This window comes from Neomonachus schauinslandi, chromosome 6 (genome assembly GCF_002201575.2).
Source record: "Neomonachus schauinslandi chromosome 6, ASM220157v2, whole genome shotgun sequence".
NCBI classification, from domain to species: Eukaryota; Metazoa; Chordata; class Mammalia; order Carnivora; family Phocidae; genus Neomonachus; species Neomonachus schauinslandi.
Genome location: NC_058408.1, coordinates 55,213,048 through 55,237,356, shown reverse-complemented (window position 1 = coordinate 55,237,356; position 24,309 = coordinate 55,213,048). Strand labels below are relative to the sequence as shown.

Here is a 24,309-nt window from a genome sequence, read left to right as displayed (position 1 = left end):
ATATTTCTAGAGAGACACAAATTATCAAAACTTCTCAAGAAGTAGAAAATAATTGAATAGAATTATAACAAGAGGCTAAATTAATAATCAAAACCTTCCTACAAAGAAAAACCTCAGGACCAGATGGCTTTACTGGTGAACTCTACCAAGTATTTAAAGACAAATCAGCATCAGTTCTTTATAAACTCTTCTGAAAAAAAAAAAAAGGATTGAACACTGTCCAATTCATTCTATGAGCCCAGCATTACTTTGATACCAAAGCCAGACAAAGACATCTCAAGAAAAGGAAACTATAGATCAATAACTCTTATGAATATAGATGTAAAAATCCCTCAACAAAATAGTAGCAAATAGAACCTAGCAACATATAAAAAAGATTATATGCCGTGATCAAGTGGAGCTTATTTTGTAACGACAATATTGATTTGTCATCCAAAAATCAATTAATGCAAAACACTGCATTAATTTAATAAAAGACAAAAACCTTATGAGCACCTCAATCAATGGAGAAAAACATTTGACAAAACTTAACACCCTTTCATGTTAAAAACACTTAACAAACTAAGAATAGAAGGGAGCGTCCTTGACCTAATAAAAAAAATCTGTGAAAACCCACAGCTGATACCATACTTAGTGGTAAAAGCTTGAATTCTTTCACTACTTCCATCCATCTACAAGGTCAACATTGTATTGGAGGTTCTAACCAAGGTAATTAGGCAAGAAAAGAAAAGCATCCAGAGTGGAAAGAAAGAAGCAAAACTATCCTCACTTGCAGATAAAAAAAGATCTTGTATATAAAAATCACTTATATTTTTACACATTAGCAGTGAACAATCCAAAAATAAAATTAAGAAAAATCAATTTCGGAATCACATTAAAAAGGATAAACATTTAGGTGTAAATTTAATGGGAGAAATACAAGGCTTGTAGACTGAAAACCACAAAAGAATGGGAGATAAATAAATGGAAAGACATCCTCTGTTCATGTATCAGAACGTAATATCATTAAGATGGCAACATTCACCAACTGGAGGTAATCCCTACCAAAATCCCCACTGTATTCATTGCAGGAGTTGACAAGTTGATCCTAAAATGCATACAGAAATGGAAGGGACCCAGAATGATCAAGACAATCTTAAAAAAAGAGATGAAAGTTGGAGGACTCACAGTGAGTGATTTTAAAGCTTACTAAAAAGCTATAGTAATCAAGATAGTGTAATGCTGACATAGGATAGACATATAGATCAATGGGATAGAACTGTATCAGAAATAAACCCTTACCATTTTAGTCAATTTATTTTCAATAAGAATGTCAAGACAATTCAAAAGGGAAAAAATGGTCTTTTTAAGAAATGGTACAGATAAATCGATATACATAAACAAAAGAATAAAGTTAAGCTCCTATTTTTACATCCTATACTAAAATTAACTCAAAATGCATCAAGGACCTAAATGTAAGATCTGAAAGCATCAAACTCTTAGAAGAAAACGTAGGTTTAAATATTAGTGAGGTTGGTTTAAGCAAGTTTTTCTTAGATGTGACATCAAAAACACAATCAACAAAAGAAAAAATAGATAAATTGGAATTTATTAAAATTAGAAACTGTCACGCTTCAATGGATACTACCAAGAATTCACAGAATGGGAGAAAATATTTGCAAATCATATATCTGGCAAGTGTCTAGTATCCAGAATATATGAAAAATCACTTACAACTCAACAATAAAAAGATAAATAACTCAATTTAAAAATAAGCAAAGGTCTTAAGTAGACTTATCTCCAAAGAAGACACACAAATGGCTAATTAGTAGAAAAAAAATGCCCACTATCATTTGTTGTTAGGGAGATACAAATCAAAATTACAATGAAATACCACTTCACACCCATTGGGAAGGCTATAATAATAATAAAAATGACAATATCAAGTGTTCATAAGCACATGGGGAAATTGGAACCCTCAGGTGTTGCTGATGAGATTCTGAAATGCTGAAGCCATTTTGGAAAGCAATTTGGTATTTCTTCAAAACATTAAAAATAAAGTTACCATATGAACCAGCAACTCTCCCTCTCAGGAATATACCCAAAAGAAATAAAAACATGTTCACCCAAAATCTTGTACATAAATATTCATAACAGTGTTAGTCATAATAGCCAAAAAGTACAAAAGAACCCAAATCTACATTAACTGATAAATGGATAAACAAAATGTGGCAGACCCATACACTGGAATATTAGTCAGCCATACAAGGGAATGCTTGTACTGATACATGCTACAACATAGATACATTTTGAAAACATTATGCTAAGTGAATGAAGGCAGTCACAAAAGGCTATATGTTGTGTGATTCCATTTACATGAAATGTCCAGAATAGGCAAATCCATGGAGACAAAAAATAGATTGGTGACTGGCAGATGCTGGGGGGAAGGAGACAGTGAATAAGTGCTAATGGGTACAGGGTTTCACTCGGAATTGATGAAAATATTCTAAAATTAGATAGTATGGATGGTTCCTCAACTCTGTAATATATTTTAAAATATATTTTAAAACTACTGAATTGCACATTTTTAAAAAATGAATTTTATGGAATGTGAATTATATCTTAAATTTTATTTTTACTTATTTGTTGTGAAATGATATTTTATTGGTTTGCATTTTGATGACTTCAAGGCAACTTAAGCATCTCTTAATATTTATTGATCAGTTTTCCCCTTCTGTGAATTTTTATTCATATTTGTTGCCCACCTTCTATTGGGTTGGTGGTTTACAAAACTACCCTTCCGTGCCAGTAATGAATGAACCAGAAGCTTCTCTCTTCAACAGTGACAGGTAAGCATTACCAGCTACTTGGGCATGGGTATTTCCTAGGCAGGAACCACATTCATTCCAGAATGGAACCTCTGAAATATATGGTCACCATGACAAATGACAACATCTCAAAGGATTCCTTCAGTTAATAGAGTATTTTACCTTTGACTAAGAGATAAAATACTTGAGTTTCTTTTCACTACTGTGCCTCGTTGACAATTACAGAGAAGTTATACACAAGTAAGTACTTTTTCTCCTACTAATCTTCCAGGCAGTCAAAAGCCTGTCTTCTTTCTAACATGACTACTTTTCTAAGTTTTTGTTGTTAAAAGAAAGAATTGTGGGTATATTAGGCTTTACCTCACCATACACCTTCTTCTAAAGTTCTTACCAAATTTGCCTATTGGAAGAGTTCATCTTTGTTAATTGACCTCCCTACTTCATGTCTATCATCTTTTCCACCACCTGCCCACATCTCTCCTGCTTTGCAGACATTTGAGCACTTATGTTACCTGATGGCCATCTATACCACCTGTCAATTGACACCCACCAAAGTTTGGTCTCACCCCAATAATTCACAGTCTAAAATTGAACTCTCCTCAAGAAAACATTTCATTTTCTTCAATGAAGCTGGACTTCAAGGGGTCAGGAAACAAATCCATCAGGTAGTAAAAAGCCTATGGGACTACATAGTTTCAACGTCATTAAAAAATGCAAATCACAATTTATTTATTAAAATATACTATACACACATAGAAACATAGAATAACAAAATTTGTATCAAGGAAATAATTCTAGATCTGTCCTAAAATTTATTCATGTATGTATTTAATCCCGTTAGAATTTTAAAGAGCAAATTTTCGCTAAAGAATAGCCTTTGGTAGGGTAGACTAGCAATATCCATTTAGGAAAATACAAAATGTTTGAAAATAACAATGAAAATATTCCATTAATGAAAAAAGAGCTATATTGTGAGCACATACATCATCTCTGGAATGAGGCTTTTGTTCACATATTTGGATCCAGGGATACCTCCCTAGGGATGAATAATCTCTGGTTCTAGTTTTGACCCAATGATAAGCTGGTGTGGCTGGATGAGCCACAAAGATAAGCCATTGCTGCAGATGGGTCAGGATGGATGAGATAAATTCTGTGGTAGCTTTGAAGTCACCAGGATCAAATAACTGGGGAAGAATAAGGCTTCTAAAAGAGCAAATTTACACACACAATTCTAAGTCAGGAAGAGAATTCCTCCACATGAAAGTCCAGCAAACATTTGATCTGAGGATAGCTCATCTCATTCAATACTGAGTAATAATTAAACAGGAATCAATAGAGGATGTAAACAAAGATTTTACAAGAAAAAAAGCAGGAAAGTAATATAAAAATGAATGACAATTAAATAATTTTAGAAAAATTTTTTCATAGAGCAGGTGAAAAAGACTTTACAATTTAATGAAATAATTTTATCTATACAATATGACCTCAAAATAGACATATAAGAATTTAGGGGGAAATAGTGCAGCTCAGAAAAGAAGTGGGTGGGAAAAAATATTCTACAAAAACAAAGGGCCTGTCAGAAATAGTACAAAGAAAATGAATATTGTTGAAAACATGATAAGGAGCATGAAGGACAAGATCGAGGTCAACTAGAAAGATTTTTTAAAAGAGATCAAATATAAGCATAATTGGTATCACCAAGGAAGAGAATCAAAATGATAGAAGAGAAGAAAATATTTAAATAAAAATTTTAATAAAAATTTCCATGATTATACAGATTGAAAAGCAGGCTATGTCTCCAGAAAAATTAACTCAAGATAATCAATGGTGAGTTATATCCCAGTAAAGCTACTGATTTTCAAAGACAAAGAATTGGAAATCCAGGAAAAGGAAAAATGTTCAATTAACCTATTTAGGAGAAGAAAAAATTCAGCTCATTTTGGTCTTTCCACAGCAAAGCTAGGTGACAGTGGAGCCGTGCCTCTAAAACCCTTGAGGAAAACATTGTGGCCTGAGAATGTTATGCCCAGCCAGACTTTAATTCAGAGTGAGTGTAACAAACACTTTCTAACATGAAAGAACTTAAGGAATGTGATTCCCTTCTTCAATAGACTAAGAGAAAATGAACTTTAACCCAACTAGAGATGACAGGACAAGTCATGGCAGTATGCAGTGAATCTAGCTCAATACAGGGCTAAGATATAAAGGAAAGTGAAGATTATTATTTCAGAACTGAATATAAATATTATAAAGTTTGAAAATATCAAAATGATATAATTAACACGTAAAAATTAGAAAATAAAAAGGAAAGTAATGTCAGGGCATTGATTTCATCATTATTAAAACTTAGGGGTTAATAAGTAATCAAGTACAGTCAACCCTCGAGCAACACAGGGGTTAGGGGCACCTACCTCTGTGCAGTCAAAAACCCACATATAACTGTTGATTCCCCCAAAACCTAGCTCCTAATAGCCTAATGCCGACTGGAAGCCTTACTGATAGCATAAATAGTCAATTGACACATATTCTGTGTGTTATTTGTATTATATTCTATATTCTTACAATAAAGTAAGCTAGAGAAAAGAAAATGTTATTAAGAACATCATAAGGAAGAGAAAATACACTTATAGTACTCTATGGTATTCACTGAAAAAAATTCATGTATAAGTGGGTCCACACAGTTCAAACCCATGTTGTTCAAAGGTCAACTGTAATACAAAAAGAAAGGCATAAAGTTTCATTAAGTAATCAATTAAAATTATATTGAGAATGAGGGAGGAGAGGAAATAAAAATTCATCTCTGATTTCAAAAATTTCATCTTGGCTCACAGTTGGGAATCAACAGATTCACTCTAAAGTTTTGAAAAATAAATACATTACAAAAAGTTAGTCTTCTTAAACAAAACAACAAAAGCATAACATAAAATATAGGACAAAGTAAAATCCACATCTGTTATGTAAATAAATCAAAACTCACCTATAAGAAAAAAAGAATCTGGATGAATTACAAATAATACCCAGAAATATGCTACATACTGGGGACATTTATAAAACAAATTTCTCAAAAAGGTTGTAAATAAAAAGATGGGACAAAAGCTTTCCAGGAAAGTGTAAACAAACAATCATGGCAACAATTTAGGAGTTGAGCTCTTAATCCAGACAGCCTTGAATTCCACACTTCAAAATAAACCTTAAAGAATTAAATGTGATTTTTAAAGCAGTGTATAATGAAAAAATTTACAATCCATAATGAAAATAAAATAATTTTTAAAATCTACATAAGAATAATTTTAAGATGTCCCCCCAATATTCCTGTCTATCAGTATCTGTGCCTTGAATAAATCCCTCCCCTTGAAGCTGGAAAGGTAAGGGAGGATGTGGGCTGCGGCTCTGGATGTGATGGGATATGACTATGTTCCATAACATAGCAGAAGGGATTTTACAGATTTAGTGAAGGTTGTTAAGCAATTGATTTTGAGTTAATCAAAATGTGTATTACCCAAGTGGGAATGGCGCAAGTCTAGGTCTAAAGGTGGGAGATGGCAGTCAAATGTTGGAGTGTAAGAAGGTGTTGCCCACGTGGCAGGGGATGGCTTCTACGAGCTGAAAGATGCACTCAGACACTGCCAGCAAGAGAGTGGCTCTGTCTTACAGTCTCAAGGAACTGATTTCTGCCAACCCAAATGACCCTGAAGAGGATCCTGAGTCTCAAATGAGATACCAGTCCTTGCCAAGACCTCGATTCCAGCCATCTGAGAACCTACCCAGAGCCTAATCCTCTGACCTACAGAATCTGTCAGACAATAAATGGGTGGTTTTTTAAGTCATTAAGTTTATAGTAATTTGTTACACAGCAACAGAAAATTAATACAATGTATATTCCATGTAACATAGTAGCATCAAAACAGTAAAGCAAAACAATCTATAAGAAAGTTACTGGTTTGCGGCGCCTGGGTGGCTCAGTGTTAAGCGTCTGCCTTCGGCTCAGGTCATGGTCCCAGGGTCCTGGGATCTCCTTGCTCCGCGGGAAGCCTGCTTCTCCCTCTCCCACTCCCCCTGCTTGTGTTCCCTCTCTTGCTGTGTCTCTCTGTGTCAAATAAATAAAATCTTTTAAAAGAGAGAGAGAGAGAGCGAGAAAAAGAAAGTTACTGGTTTATGTACTAATACAAAATACTCTTTTGCAATACTAGTAGTAGAAGACTTTAATTCACCTTTGTCAGCATGACATCAAAGATTCGGAAAACAAGTAAGAATTTAAGATGTAGTAAAGACAAAGGTAAGTGTGTATATGTGTGTGTATGTTGTGTGAGAAAGATCCGTATATCCATCTCTAGCCATAAAAACAGAGACTATATTTTTTTTCTAATGCCCACAAAAATGTCTATTCACAAAAGATAACTGTGTTAGGTTAGAAATTTCTGTATAAGTCCCAAAATATAGAAATAGCAAAAATACTCTCTGGTCACAAAGCAAAACATTAGAAAGTAATAATGAACTTATGAGACAAACCAAAAGAAGCAACCTACCACTTGCCATCTAAACTACTCTATTTTAAACAATTCTTGGGTCAAAGAGGAAATTAATACAGAAATTACAGAATATTGATAATATCACAGGACCTAGAGCATGCAACCAAAACAGTGCACAGAACAAGATCCATAACCTTAAATATTTAGACTGCCAGAAAGGAAAAAAATATTTGAATCAAATATCCAAAACAGGAAGTTAGGAAAAAATAAACACAAAAATGAATCCAAGGAAGGCAGTCGGAAAGAAGGCATGCCTAAAGATGAAGCTGAATTTCTGAATTTGATAAGAGGAAATAATGAGACTAATAAGTTCAAATTTTGATACTTTCTCATGATGAGAAGGACACTTCACGTCTATGACATTCTTTCCAAAAACCTATATTCCCGGTCTCATCATGACAAAAACACCAGATAAATGCAAATCAAGGGACAGTCTACAAAATGCCTGACTAGTATTCTCCAAAACGGTCAAGGTCATGAACAAGGCAAGATGGTGAAACAGTTACAGATTAGGGGAAATTAGGAGACCTGATGGCTGAATGCAGTGTGGGATCCTGAACTGGATCCTGGAACAGGAAAAATGGGCGAAATCAAAATAAAGTCTATAGTTCAGTGAATACAATTGTACTATTGTACTAAATTAATACCGATATTAATTTCTTAGTTTTGACAAATGTGCAGGGTTATATAAGATGTTAATATTAGAGGAAGTTGGGCGCCTGGGTGGCTCAGTCGTTGGGCGTCTGCCTTCGGCTCAGGTCATGATCCCAGGGTGCTGGGATCGAGTCCCACATCGGGCTCCCTGCTCGGCGGGAAGCCTGCTTCTCCCTCTCCCACTCCCCCTGCTTGTGTTCCTGCTCTCGCTATCTCTCTCTCTGTCAAATAAATAAATAAAATCTTTAAAAAAAAATATTAGAGGAAGTTGTGTGAAGGGTGTATGAGATCTCTGTACTAGCTTTGCAAATTTTCTGTAAATCAAACTATTCCAAAAAAAAAAAAAATTTTAAGAACTTCAGAAGACCTAGAAAATCTAGACAGAGCAATTAAATTGGAAGAAATACAAGTGATTATCAAAGGGCTATCTCCTCAAACAAACAAACAAAAGCATCCCAGGTCCTAAAGTTTCTAGAAAAGGATTCTACCAAACATTTTAGTAACTAATAACTCCAACCTACTCATTCTGATAACATAGAGAAATTTAAAAAGCACTCACATTCTTTCCCATGAAGTAAATAATTCAAAAATAATGTAATTTTTTCCCTTACAATTTTAGTATATTATTTCTATTTTCTAAAAATACTGGATGCTATATCCAGAAATGGCAAATAGTGGTAGAAATCTTTGTCTCATTCTTGACTTCAATGAGAATGCTTCTAATTATTTCCTTATTACATCTGGTTCTAGCTTTTGTGTTTATATAGCACATTAAGAAATTAACCACATATCTACTTTACTAAGAATTGTTATCAAGAATAGACTTGGGGTGCCTGGGTTGGCTCAGTTGATTAAGCACCCAACTCTTGATTTCACCTCAGGTCATGGTCTCAGGGTTGTGAGATCAAGTCCTACTTTGGGCTCAGCACTGGGCATGGAGCCCACTTAAGATTCTCTCCCTCGCTCTCAAAAAAAAAAAAAAAAAGAATAGACTTAAAATTTTATCAGATTGTTTTGCCTCCACAAAAATTATCATGCAAATTTTCTTCTTTTTAAAGCAATTAATGCTAATAATTGTGTTATGGGTTCTCTTTTACTGAACCATCCCTGTAGGTTTGGAATAAATACCACTTGGTTATAGCTCATTATTCTTTTAACATGGTTCTGTATTCTGTTTGCTAATCTTTTTGTTAAGTGTCATTCAGTAACATTCATCACGAATTTATCTGAAGTTTTAGTGTGCATGTGTATGAGGCTGTGTGGGTGTGCGGGCACATGCTGTCCTTCTTGGGCTTTGCCATCAGGTCATACTAACTTCAGATTTGGGGATTTGCCCCATTCAGATGACAAGAGATTAAGCTGATTCCCTTTTAACTGTCTCCTTCTCCTCTCTGACTAGCAACCGGTCTCCCGATTCTACAGTCCAGTGTGAAATGGCATCACATGGTAAGTGATATCCTGTAAGACATGACTGTAACTGAAATCCTTTGGGTTAAAAAAAATAACTTGTTCACTCTCTCTCTTACAGGGATATCATAATTAGTGTTTAAAATACCTGTGTTTAATGCAAGGAAAAAAGGCAGTTTGATTGAAAACTGTTTTTAGTTTTTTCTTCCCTGCAGAATCATGTTCTTGCTCATCCTCATGTACCCTTAGAAATGACCTTCAACACTAATTCAAAAATGATGAAAGTTTTGACCCACCCCCCCACTGCTCCCCCCACCCAATCTCCTCACTGATCTGCTGCAACAGCCTCATATCCTTCCTTCCATCGTCACTGTGGAGAGCCTTCTTACCAAACTGGGTCAGAAGATGAAGGGAGCTTTGAGAGAGGGAACCCCTTTCCCGCTCCAATTATAGTGAGACTAACACTGACACAGCATTTTTAACATGTTAGGCATTCTCTGAGTGCTTTAAATAAATAACTCATTTAATCCTTGCAACAGCCCTCCATGGTAAATACCACTGTTATCGCCACTTGGCAATTCAAGAAACTGAGGGCAGGAAGTGACCTGCCCATGGTCATCTAGCTACCAAGTGGCAAAGCCAGGTTACAAACTCGTGGAGTTGGGTTCCCGGGTGGCCAGTCGAAGTACCAAGCTATACTGTGACTCCCCTACAACCAAGAATCTTTCCTGTCCTGGCGATCAAGGAGGACCTTTGAGTAAATTATCAAGTTGAAGATTTTAAATAAACAGGATTCAGTATTAATAATATGGTAACGCTGTTCAAATAACCAAAAAAGATGGAAAATTCATGGAATCAGATTTAGATGCCAATAAGGGAGACCACTTTCCAGGAGGGAATCAAGGGTAGAGGATTGGCGGAGAAGAGAGGGATAGAGCACAGTGGCAACAGTTACAGGAAAAATAGAACCATGGCACATTTGTCAAAACTCAGAAATTAATATTAGTACAACTGTATTCACTAAACTATAGACTTTATTTGGATTTCGCCCATTTCTCCTGTTCCAGGATCCAATCCAGGATCCCACACTGCATTCAGCCATCAGGTCTCCTAGTTTCCCCTGATCTCTATTTCACCATCTTCCCTTGATCATGACCTTGACAGTTTTGAAGAGTACTGGTCAGATATTTTGTAAAATGTCCTCCAGTTTGCATTTATCTGGTGTTTTTCACATGATTACACTGGAAATATAGGTTTTGGGGGAAAATATCACAGAGGTAAAGTGTCTGCATATTCCATTACTAGAATGATGCCCAGGAAACCAGCAATAATTCTGGGGCTGGGAAATAGGGCATGGGAGCTGGGGCAAAACTTGGAGACTTTGTCCATTGTTTACCCTTCTATACTGTACATATGCATAAATTACTTTTTAAAATCCTTAAATAAATGGGATATCGTGCTTTAAAATTTATTCAAAGAGACACTTGTATAGATAATCTAAGTTTCATTACTGGGTCAAACCATGTATTTGTCCTTAAATGTACAATCTATCTCTTGCTCTTGTAAAGAGGCTCTTTATTATACATGTCTGCAAATGTCCCTCACTCTCAAAGTCTCAATTTTATCTTCATTTTTACCTTTATTTTCTCTTAGCTTTTATTTATTTTTATATCATTGGATTTTTTTTCTTTATCTCTAAACCACCTACAATCGCCCTTTACTTCCTTGTGGGGGGAGGGGATCTTAATTAATAAATTAGTGGAGAGCAAGGTATATTCCTATGTAAATTTGAAGCTTTTTTTTTTTTTTTTTTGCTAGTAGAGATTACAAAGTGGAGGTTTTCCATTAGTGAGGGATGACCATGCAAAATTTTGATCCACTAGGATATACACACTATTAGAGAAATAGAATAGTCCAAACACGATCATTGCCAAGAGGAGGATGATGAGTTTTATTGAAAATATGAAGTGTACAGAAAATTTAGAAAGCCTGAAGAGTTAATTTGTGGTATTTAAATTAGTATATTAGATCCACAAATTTGTCTCTGGAATCACAATAGGAATTAGTGATGCAGCTGCTGAGCCTGCACAGTTAAGAACATGGTCCTATGAAGGTTAAAACCTCACTACAATTTCAGGTTTTAATTTGTTTTCAGAAGCAGGGTCTATATTTCTCTTAGCTCTGGGAAAGATCAAGTCCAGAAACCAAATTATATTCAAGAGAATGACATAGACTTGGGTTGGAAGTAGTTGAATGTAGAAAAAAAGAAAGAAAAAGATGGTCAGATGGCTCTTGGGATATAAAACATAAACTTGTTTGATGTAGCTGTCAGGGTGTGAGCCTAAATTGAGTTCCTGTTAGGATCCAAGCACATCTGCCTAAACTAACCACATTCACTGCCTAAACTAAATATGACAATTCTCCCATTGAGGCAGAACTAACAGAATGAAAGAGCCTGCAAGAAAAGAGCATATCTCAAGTGAAGATTATCAAGGTGGCAATTCAAGAACAAGGGGCTGGTGGAAGGGGGCATGAGAGGCTCTCACCGAGGCAGCTGCTGAGTCCTAGTGTGATGGGGCTACTGTGAGAGAGAAAAGCAACGAGCAGCTGGAAATGGCGAGGAGTAAATGAGGTTGCCTAGGGCTCTTGCTATAAAGCCAAAGCAACTTTTGTGCAACCCCAGTTCTCTTGATGATGGCCATCAGCAGCCATGGGACGCTCTCAGCATGCACTAGTCACAACACCAATGCTTCTGACAGATGGCAGCCACCACCTCAGGAGAATCTTGTGGCTTCCACAGGGATGAGCAATGTCCTCACAGCACATCAGCAATAAAGGAGTTATCACCCTTTCAAATGACTATAGATAGCTCAAATATATAAAACAAAATCTTTTTGTATCTAATTAGACAAATCTACCCAAGTATTTGTCTTTCTCAAAAATGTACCAGCTATTTTTACTCATTTATACTTCCAAAGTATATACTTAGACTTTGGAATATACATTTCAAATTTCTCCCAGAATTTCTTTGGCATTTTAATTAGAATTGCACTAAATCTATAGATTAATTTATAGAGAATTTACTTCTTTAAATTATTGTCTTGTCATCTGGAACATGGATTTTGCTTTCCACTTACTTGAATCTTCAGTGAAGTTTTTTTCTTCATGTAGACCTTGTACATTTCTTGATCATTTATTTAGGGGTATTTTATAGACTGTATGGTTACTGAGTGTAGAATATATGATTTGCAAATTTTCTCACTGTGCTCTGCAGACATAGCTAAGAAAACTGCCTAAACTAAATATGACAAAAATTTTATCCTATCTTTTCTTCTAAAGGTTTTATAGTTTTGCCTCTTAAATTTAGATCTGTCATCCATTTTTATTTATTTTTGGGTAAGCATAAGGTAAATATACAAATTTGTGTTTTTAAATATGAATATCCATTGTCCCACTCTTATTTTTAACATATAATTTCATCGCTTTGTTGCAAAACAATGTGACCTGCACAATTTCTATCTTAAAGAGATTTCCTTTGTGACGTGGTTATGTGATAAATACCTGTCTAGTTGTATTTTTATTCAAGTATACTAGACATTCAGTCATGTTTCAATCTAAAAACTCCAGCCATTTATCTCCAAGAAATTATCTTGCATTATTGATTGAACAATGTTCTTTCTTATGTTTTCTGCATTCCCATGGCTTTAAATTTTTGGACTCCCCACTATCTGTTACACATGAAACATACTGAAGAATCAACTCAGGACAGAACAAAATGTTTCTCCATATGAAAGGATTGAGGTGTGTATATTAGTGAATTGACACATCAAAATGTTAACTGACAAGACAATTTCAATAATCCTCTAGGACTGTTTGGAAAGAAATTAAGGCCTTGGGTATTCATATAATTAAAATGTAGTTTTGTGCTTCATTCCAACTGCTATTTTTAAATGTCTGTCCCTCGAACCAGGAGAGACTATGGACTCTGAAAAACAAACTGAGGGTTCTAGAGGGGAGGGGGGTGGGAGGATGGGTTAGCCTGGTGATGGGTAATTAAAGAGGGCACATTCTGCATGGAGCACTGGGTGTTATACGTAAACAATGAATCATGGAACACTACATCAAAAACTAATGATGTAATGCATGGGGATTAACATAACAAAATAAAAAAAAACTTGAAAAATAAAAAATAAATAAATGCCTGTCCCTAGTAAGAGTAAAAAGAAATCTGGAAGTTTTAAAAATGTTAATATTAATTAATATAAATATTAATATAATCACTGAACCAACACACGCTATTTTTTCAGGTGTCCCTGGACTACTTGTTGGAATATTTGTGGCTCCCCATGGGTTAGGTTTTACCACTTCCAACTTGACCAGATAATGTTGACTGATGAGGATAATAACAATTTTTCTGGCCATTGAAGATTTATTAGTTTAAAGAGGAAACTTTCCATACTGAATACAGAAGCAGTTTGGTAATATGATCTACCCAGAAGTGTTAATGTTCATAGATACCATTAGTATAATCAAAGTGGGTAATAAAAGGCATAAGAGATGGCAAATTAAAGCCATTGATGGACTGGGGAAAGCTGACTTGAAATTGTTCCAAAATAAGTGCCAGTTCCATAGCCCTTTCTAAAATGTGGACATAAAGAAAGTATCTGCAAGTACCAGCTGGCTAAATTTGATCAATTATTTGGAGTTAAAATTTTCTGCTTCAATGAATATCATAGGAAACTTGTGAATCATTTTTATATTATTATGATAACCCTTAATGACCCAACCCAGGAGTCTAACCCAGATATAAACTAGGAATTTGTTACAGAAAGGAGTCATTAAGAAGCCTCCAAAAAATGAGAATAATTAGAGATCCTCATCCTCTTGAACTGTTGGAGTTGATGTGAACATGATGGTTTTCATGATCTGTTTTACTTAGTTTCTTTTTCTATATTACATACTAAGAACACTATCTATTACAAGTTCTGGGGGTTTAAAAGATTATATGAAAGAGGTGAGAGGGAAAGAAAGCAGTAAATTTTATCAGCAGAATTCTATCAGATATTGAGACAGGTATGTGTGAACATAGGGCTTCACAATAGGTCGTTATCAGCAAGTTTGGGAATGCATGAATGAAACCACATTGAGACTTGGACCTGAAACAACACTTTGACTAACCAGTACCAAGTAGATACTACTAGGCATTGACATTGGACACACTAACTGGTTATGATATCCATGTATACTTGAGCTTAAAAATAAAGTTCCTCTTTTAGCTGGCCCTAGTCCAAGAAAGTGGAAATCCTTCCCATTTTAGAAGTCATGGAAATTTGGGTTTCTGTGTCTGTAGAGGTCCTATGCTTTTACAGTCATGCTGTAACTTTTGAGTTACCTCAAAAGAGAATACTCTAGTGGCCATCAACAAGGCAATTCATCAGAAATGCTCACTGCTCTGTTTGGGGTAGAGGAATCAAAGAAAGCACAGGAGGCAAAATTCCACTGAGAAAAATGATAAAAAGAAAGGCATGAGGTCTCTAGGCATACAATGTCAAGGTCTCTTCAATGAGTATTAATATTTTATACCAGAATCAGTCAAAAGGCAAGTACTGTACCAAGTGCATATGGTTTTGAATGGAAATTGAGTGGTTTTGCCACAATAATACAATCTTGCTTTTTTGAGAGTTTCATGTATTGACTTTGGTCTTATAGGAAGGAAAAGTAACCTTTGGCTAGTAGCGCCTTTTTCTTTGTTCATTTGTGTATGGATTCATTTGTGTCTGAAGATAACTGAGGACCCCAGATCCAAATGTGAGACCTGAACTGCTTGCATCAGCATTGTGAACCCACCAATCTGGGGATCTGCAGCAACCCTGTCCTGAACTCTTCCCATCCAAGTCTCCCATGGCTTTCATGCTCCAAATCTAAAAGATATTTTTCTGTCTTTTTCTTGTATGACATTTAAGCAGCATTTGACACTGTTACCAGTCACTATGTATCTCTTAAATCTCTCCTATTTCCACTGCCAATACCCTAACCAACCCTATTCTATTACAACCTCTCTCCTACTGGGGAACATTAGCCTTAATTTTTCTCCTTGCGACCACTTTACCTTGTTAAATGAAGTCTACAAAGCAGCGCTGTGATCTTGTCCCTCCTTTGATTAAATGATTCCCCATTGTTCTTAGAGATGAGTGGTATATCTTCAGCATTCACAAAAGGACTTGTCCTGATTTGGCCTCTCTGGTCCCATGACTTACAACTTTCCTTACTCTCTTTGCTCTGGCCACATGGCCTTCTTACCTGTCCTCTAATGCAGTGGTTCTCAATTCTGGCTTCATATGAAAACTATGTGTAGAGCTTAAAAAAAAATTACTATTGCTAGTGCCATACCTCCAGAGATTTTGATTCACTGGTGTGGGGTGAGTTCTACGCATCTGGATTTTCTCAGTCAGGGTTGAGAACCACTTCTCTAATGCATCAAACCCTTTTTCAACTCAAGTCGTTAGTACACACTGTTCCTCTGTTTGAAAAGCTCTTCTTCCACTCCCTTCACCCCCATAATCTCTAGGTTGAAATTAAAATTTCTTTTAAAGGTAAAATTTCCTGGATATCCTTTACTGGGTAGCTTCCCTTAATAATCCCTGTAATTCCTCTTTTAAGACACCACAATTTCTGTTATTTGTTTCAATTTTGCTTTCCCATAAGATTAAAGCCAAAACCTGTCTGTTTTGCTTCTGCTCTAGCCCCACTGCCTAACATGTAATAAACACTAAAAAAATATCTGTTGGTTAATTGAAAGTGTCTGTGTCCTGGGAATTCAGCCTTGGACAGATATTAAAGAACTATTTAGTCCCCCACTTTCCATAACAAGATTCTAGGCTGAAGGAAGATTTATAAGGATGGTGAAGACTTTTTGATGAGGGAAGTGTGTATTTGGGGTCCCATCATGAGACTAGACCACGTTTATCCATAAGATCTTAAAATGTCTGGAGAATTGGTGTTGTGTGCCCCACATCTTCCTGGAAGAAAACTTTCTAAGAAAAGACAGCTGAGGCACAAAACTAGTTTAAAGAGAATGATCCATGTAGAAAGATTGGGGCAATTCTATATAGAGCCCAGTAAACTCTCTTTCAAGGATTTCTCTCACCAATCTTCCTAGGAATGTAAGTCATAAACAAGTAAAAATTAAAAGAGCCACAATCCTGAGAGTGCACAGTGTGGTTACACTGGTTCTGTTGGCTTCTGCAGTAGTGGAAAATAATTTAACTGGCTTTGGGAGTCAGGGATGAACTAATCCTGGGTGTAGTCTTCAGCTCTCTCAGTATCTGGCCTGGCCACGGTTGGAGGGATGTGAGAACATCAGCAAAAACATCACTACCTTCAGTAAGGCACCAGCATAGACCAGAAGCCAAAGAGCTAAAGGCATTGGATATTCATGCCCTCAATTCAGATTCTTCATCTCTCTGCACTTTGGTATTTTGTATTATTGTATTATTTTGTATTATTGTCAAAGAAAGGAGGATTCTAGTGAGCTAGAGATGAAGGAAAAGTGCCGACTCACACGATATTTGAGAAGACCATGTCCATGAGCATTCCCAGGATTGTTTGGGAATTACTAGAGGGGAGTTCAAATTCCCTCAGAATAATGATTATTATGGAAATACCATTTCCCCCCAGGCTAAGGTGGCATCAGAAACACATAATGTATGTGATTTGAAACATCTGAGGTTTAAGGAACTAGTCAAATTGGCATGACTCCAATTCCTCTGGCCAAGAATGACAACAGATATTGAACAAAAATGTCAATGATATAAGATATATATAAAAAGCAGATGGTCAGCTTAAAGAAGAAAGCCAAAATAATAAATATGGAAGCGTAAGGCCCACCAGGCTGGTCCTAGAACCTAGTATTATGAAATATATTACAAAGTACAGATTTCCAGGATTGTGACCATTTCATCATTTACTCTGGGTTTCCAATGAAGAGCCATAGTGATTAAGGAATAATTGAAAATGAGAAGAATGAGAATTTATCCATATAACAGAAGTTAAAGCCAGAGTGATAACCATAATTCTCCAGAGGAGGCACTGAAAAATTTCTGGGAACACTGGTGAGCATGTTATAGAGTCTGAGCAATAACAAAAAACCTAACTGGGGAAAGCAGGTGAAATTCCTGGCCAATTCCTTTAACTTCCTAGATTGACATCACTACAGAACCAGTTTATAGATGTTAGACGATCCTTATCACTTACCAATGTGTGCACTGGCTTCTGGCATTACATTAACTTTAGCGGTACCTATGGTGCAGGCAAAAGCATGTCCATGACAACAAGGGGATGTGCTGTAAATCAGTTATTCAACAAAAATGTGATGCCAAAGTAATAGGAGCAGAACAATAACTTGATGATGGAGTTGTAGTAACAAATTTGGCTCCGTGAGAAAAAGAGAAGCTAGCTAATAGATGAGAAGCAGAGGTCCCTGTTATTATAGATCAACTAATTGGCAATTTATTACTGGGAAGCAAGCTCCAGGATTGAGAGGAAATAGTTCATTTAAAAAGTGCTTCTCAATCCTGGCCGTACATCACCATCATTGAAGCCTTAGTTTTATTTTGTTTTGTTTTGTTTTGTTTTTAATGTCTGTTATTGAAGACATGGCCGAGGAATCAAAATCAATATTTTTCAGCCCCTCAGTGTACAACCAGTATTGAGAACCAGTGATTTAGATTTGAAGTGTTACAAATTGATTTCCAAGGACTAAAGCCCAGTTAGAACTTTGTCTATGAGGAAAGTTCCCATTGAGGCAATAGTCCCAAAAGATCATTACTTACATAGAGACAGAATGTTCAGTTAGTCACTGCCCAGAGAAATGGGTACTGGTGGATTTCCTAGACAAATTGAAAGAAAATGGTGACAAGGAAAAAAATGTTGAATTTCAAACTAGACAAATCACCATTTATAGTTCCATGTCCCAGTGAGAGTTGTCTGCCATATAGAAGGTTTTATGTTCTCTAAGTAATGATAACATGCAATATGGTAATAAGCAACAGAGCAAAGAATTATTCTCTTAAGATTGAATAGGATCATATTTGCTGTTGTTAGGAATCAATGATGGATATGGATATAAATATTTTAGAGAAAGGGGCACCTGGATGGCTCAGTCAGTTGAGTGTTTGGCTCAAGTAGTGATCTCGGGGTCATGAGATTGAGCCCTGTGTGGGGCTCTGCACTCAGTATGGAGTCTGCTTGAGATTCTCTCTCTCTCCTTCTCCCTCTGCCCCTCCCTGTTCATGCACTCTCTCTCTCAAATAAATAAATAAATCTTCTTTAAAAAATATTTTAGAGAAAGAAGAATAACTCTTTTACCACTCAGTCTGAGCCTAGCCCAGAGAGGGGGCTGTTAGGAAACATTCAGTGTGCTCTTACCCAGGAAGGTCATGACAGCATACTTGTGTCTACTGGGGAAATGCCAGTTTTCAGTTCAGATCCCAAACAGGAAGTTTCTCTTACTATCTTAGTCAGTTCAGGCTGGTTTAACAAGATACCGTGGACCGGGTAGCTTAAACAGTGGAAATTTCTCAAACTTCTAGAAGCTGAGAAGGCCAAGATCAGAGTACAACAGATTCAGTGTTTGGGTGAGGTTGCTCTTCCTGGTTTTCAGATGGTCACCTTCTCCTTGCATCCTCACGTGGCAGAAAGAGAGAGAAAGCAAGCTCCCTTGCCTCTCTCTCATAAGGGCATGAGCCCCATCTTGGGGTTCTACTCTCATGACCTCATCTAAACCTCATTATCTCCCACAGGCCCATCTCAAAATACCATCACAATGGGGATTAGGGTTTCAAGATACGGTTTTGGAAGGGACACAAACATGCAGTCCACAACATGGACTTTATAGATAGGCATATAGCCCTATGCATTGTAATAACTCTCACATCCCACAAAGGCAGGACATATCCCACAGGGCGTTCAATGCTGGAGTCAGAAGAGGAGCACTGAACAGACAGGAAAAGGCTTTTGTTAGGGTGATAAGTAATCAGTGGTGGGCATTTGCATATGCATTAGAGGGCATAAGTGCCCTTAGAAATAGCATTAATACACAGCAGGACCTAAAAAAGAACTTTGAGTTATTTCAGAAATACAGGCTGAGAATTTCCATAAACAGTATTATTGGGTCTGAGGCAAGAAGGTGACCCTGCAAGAGAGGCTTGCATAAACAAGACAAGGATGCACACAAGGAAAGAGATGCTCTTCCACTAGGCTTTCTCCAGTTTCTTCAATAAAGAACTTGAAAGTCTTAATGGAATCTCAGTGATTATCACTGATAAGTTTAAATAGCTGTACATTGACCTGTACGTGGTTCTCATTCTATGGTGTGATACGTTTTTCAGTAAGGCCTGACTTAAATCATCCTGCTGGTATTTTTTATTAAGAGACCTCCACACTGAGTAGATTGCACTTAAAAGTGACAGTGGTGTGCAGAGGAGCTCCCGGTAATGAACATGACTAACAAAATTTTGTCTGGAAATGCTCATTATAGAAGCAGAGTGGTTGGCTGTAAAAGGCCACCATTCGGGCCGAGATGCTATCATGGATTTAGAGTTTGTTCTCAACACAATGAACTCTTGGATTTATATTCCAGTCCAGTCTCTGGGAAGAAGAGAACTACATGTGATGTCTCACAGCAGCCAACATTGATTCTTTTCTTTTTCCTGATACTTCCAGGAGAGCATAGCTGCCGGCCTATGGGATGCGTACTCAGGCCTGTTAAGTGACCAAGCCATGATCCTTGCTATCAACTCCAGGTACAATAAGCTCTAAAGCTCTCCCATTTCACTGACTGAATATCTTTAAAATGCAATAGAGAAAAATCACAATTGTGAAAAACAGAAAACGGCTCCAAATTCTACCATCCTGATTCAGCAGCTACTATATCTTTCTTTCTCATGTTCTTCCTCAATTCTTAAGTATTGTACAGATCTGCAGGTAATCTAATTATTGTAGAATAATAAGCAGATTTTCTGTAATATTTTTCCTTTTGGCATTATATCTTAAGTTTTTCTTTTTCTACATACTCATATTTTCATTTTAATGGCAGTATAAGATTCCCCAATTTTGAAATTTTTAAATTATATTTTATTTTGCCAATATTATGATAATCATCTTTGTACATAAAGATTGTATCTTCTCTGAAATACTTTTTTGAAATAGCATTCTGAGGGTGAGGTTACTGGTTTAGATGATAGGCAACCACAAAAATGCCCTGCTGCTGGGAATCCAAATTGGTAGACAGCTCTAGCTGCTCCCTGTGTAGATCCACCAGCATGACCATCCAGGAAGCATGGTGAGACAGTCAACTCCAATGGGTGACTTTGAATCTAGAAAACTTATCAACCTGTCTGAACCCTTTTTAGAACTTACTGTTGTCTAAGACACTTTCTACCGTAAGCCTCCTTCCTGCTTTCTCTCCTTCTCTTAGAAATCTCATGCACCTCTAATCCTGTTTTGGCATCTGCTTCCCATGAACCCAAACTATTACAGATGGGATGAAAAGCTTCTTAGAGCTTTTTTTTTTTTTTTAAGATTTTTTATTTATTTGACAGAGAGAGAGACAGCAAGAGAGGGAACACAAGCAGGGGGAGTGGGAGAGGGAGAAGCAGGCTTCCCACTGAGCAGGGATCCCGATGCAGGGTTTGATCCCAGGACCCTGGGATCATGACCTGAGCCGAAGGCAGATGCTTAAAGACTGAGCCACCCAGGTGCCCTGCTTCTTAGAGCTTTTAATAAAGAGTCAGCTTGCTGTCCAGAAAAGCCTCACTAATAATAAATGTTTCTTCAAAGCCTAGTCATGAGAAGATATAGATACATACATACATTTTTCTACTTTACTGATTTAATAGGTTCAAAATTGTACCTCATTATTATTTTAATTTGTATTCCTTTCAAAAAAAAGCAAGACCCAATATTTTCTGTATGTTTATATATTTATGAATTTTCTCATGTAGGAATTTTTTCGTGGCCTTTGCAGCTTCATGAGGATTTTAGTGGTGGCGTATACTTAGTAAGCTTATCATGGCATTTTTATGGTCTTAAAATTTTTTATTCTTTTTTATCTTATCAAAATTGATTTTAGTGTCATTGTTGTTTATTTTTTCTTTCACTTTTTTGTATGACATCTGGTATAAAATTAATTCTACATCATACTTCACTATTATGTTCACTTTCTCCTAGTTTTCTGTTACTTGAGTTTTGTTACTCTCTAGGCTATAACAGATATTTTTTATGTTATGAACTAATTTAAATTATCTTCACAATTCCATTATACAAACCAGAAGTCAACAAACTTGGCCTATGGGCTAAATCCTGCTGTTTTTGCAGTCTCCTGGTTTTGTACATTCTGAGAGAGAAGAATGTTTTTACTTTTTTTTTTTTTTTTTGAGAGAGAGAGGGAGTGAGGGTGGGGAGAGGAGGGGCAGAGAGAGGGAGAGAGAAAGTCCTAAGCAGGTTCCATGCTCAGTGCAGAGCTATGTGGGGCTCTATCTCATGACCCTGAGATCATGACCTGAACCAAAATCAAGACTGGACGCTTAACCAACTTAGCCACCCAGGCACCCACTTTTTTCACATTTTTGAATAGTTGGGGGGAATTAAAAGAAGGATATTTCACAACATGCAAATGCTATATGAAATTCAAATTCCAAGGTCAGTAAACAATGTTTTGTTGGAACACCACCACATTTATGTATTTATTCATGCATTGTCTATGACTGCTTTTGCCTTATGACAGCAGACCTGAGCAGAGACCATTTGGCCAGCAAAGCCTAGTATACTTGTCATTTGGACAGAAAATGTTTGCTGATCACAATACAGATAGCACTTAGTTAAAATGCTTCATTTCCAAAGGCTTGTTTAAACTCTGAATGCTTTTTTATATTCATCTGTATAAGGGAATAGTTATGGGTTTAAGGGTTCCAAGCTATTCTTGAGTATCTTGATGGCAGTGGTAGATATAGGAGGCTTTACATATGATAAAATTGTGTAGAACTAAATACACACACACACACACACACAAGCGTAATTAAAACTGGGGAAATCTGGGGCGCCTGGGTGGCTCAGTTGGTTAAGCGACTGCCTTCGGCTCAGGTCATGATCCTGGAGTCCCGGGATCGAGTCCCACATCGGGCTCCCTGCTCAGCAGGGTGTCTGCTTCTCCCTCTGCCCTCTTCCCTCTCGTGCTCTCTGTCTCTCATTCTCTCTCTCAAATAAATAAATAAAATCTTTAAAAAAAAAAAACTGGGGAAATCTGAACAAGATGGTTGGAAGGAATCAATATCAATATCCTGCTGGAGATATTATAGTATAGTCTTTGGAGAATGTTACCATTGGGGAAAACTGTGGGAAGTATATTAGATGTTTCTCTGTATTATTTCTTTTTCTTTTTTTTTTAAGATTTTATTTATTTATTTGACAGAGAGAGAAACAGCGAGAGAGGGAACACAAGCAGTGGGAGTGGGAGAGGGAGAAGCAGGCTTCCCGCAGAGCAGGGAGCCTGATGCAGGGCTCGATCCCAGGACCCTGGGATCATGACCTGAGCCGAAGGCAGACGCTTAACAGACTGAGCCACCCAGGCGCCCCTCTCTGTATTATTTCTTACAACAGCATGTAAAGCTACAAATATCTCAATAAAATTTTTAATTAAAAAAAGAGTTCTAAGAACGCATTCTGACCCAACATGAAATATTGTCAATAAATTAGTGCCACATTTGGCCAGGTAGGGGAGATAAGAGTATTTATCCAGGTATTTTCTATTCCCCTATTAGGTATTCTCTAGAATTTAAATTCCCTTCCATTGTTTAGAATTTTTTTGTGGTACCACCACTAAACTGTTTTGACTTAGTGCTGTTTTGTCATAGATTTTATTATCTGATTGAACTGGATCTTCCTTATTTTCTTGATCATTTCCAGCACAGTAACCTATGATAATCCCTCCAATTTATTTTTTTGAGTGGAAGGTAAACGTATTTTATCAACTTCTGATGAAAAATCACAGGCCTGTACCTCTGAAACAAATAATACATGATATGTTAAAAAAAAAAAGAAAGAAGAAGATAGTAGGAGGGGAAGAATGAAGGGTGGGAATCGGAGGGGGAGATGAACCATGACAGACGATGGACTCTGAGAATCAAACTGAGGGTTCTAGAGGGGAGGGGGGTGGGAGGATGGGTTAGCCTGGTGATGGGTACTAAAGAGGGCACATACTGCATGGAGCACTGGGTGTTATACGCAAACAATGAATCATGGAACACTACATCAAAAACTAATGATGTAATGTATGGTGATTAACATAACATAATAAAAAAAATACATTAAAAAAAAAGAAAAAGAAAATGTCCTGAAATTTTAATTGCACTTTCAGAGTTTGTAAAATAATTTGAGAATAATTGACATTTATAAATAATCTTCCTATTTATAAATCTATCTTTCTAATTATTCAAGTTCTGTTTTATGTTGTCCCTCAAAAGTTTGAGGTATTTTTAACATAGATTCTGCACATTACTAGACTGATTTCTTATTTATATTGCATTTTGGTCCCCCTCCCCATTTTATTGTTTGGACAGCAATTTCTGATATGCTGGGATGCATATGGGATTTTTTTGGGGGGGGGATATATTCATCCTGTGTTTGAGCTCACTGAACTATTTTTATTAGACCATTCTTATTTGAAAAACAACAAACTTGAACACAATATTTTAAAATAGGAAATTGAACCCTTATGTTGTTCCTGTTTCTAATAAAAACTCTTACACTACTTCTCAATTAACAAAGTGTTGGTTTAAATAAAACCATTCAAGAAATTATTCAAACTATTCACTTTTCCTTAAAAATTGATGTTGATATTTATTAAATACTTTTTC

The 24,309-nt window shown here is 36.4% G+C and overlaps 1 protein-coding gene across 1 annotated transcript in view; it reads left to right on the top strand.

Moving 5' to 3' along the window:
- The first annotated feature begins 2,790 nt into the window (after window positions 1–2,790).
- The window catches only part of MROH9 (maestro heat like repeat family member 9), a 95,113-nt gene continuing 73,594 nt past the window's right edge, over window positions 2,791–24,309 (top strand). The window contains exon 1 of the mRNA XM_021682875.1: window positions 2,791–2,828. Within this exon, the coding sequence (XP_021538550.1) occupies window positions 2,791–2,828 (38 nt within the window). The remainder of the gene's footprint in view (window positions 2,829–24,309) is intronic.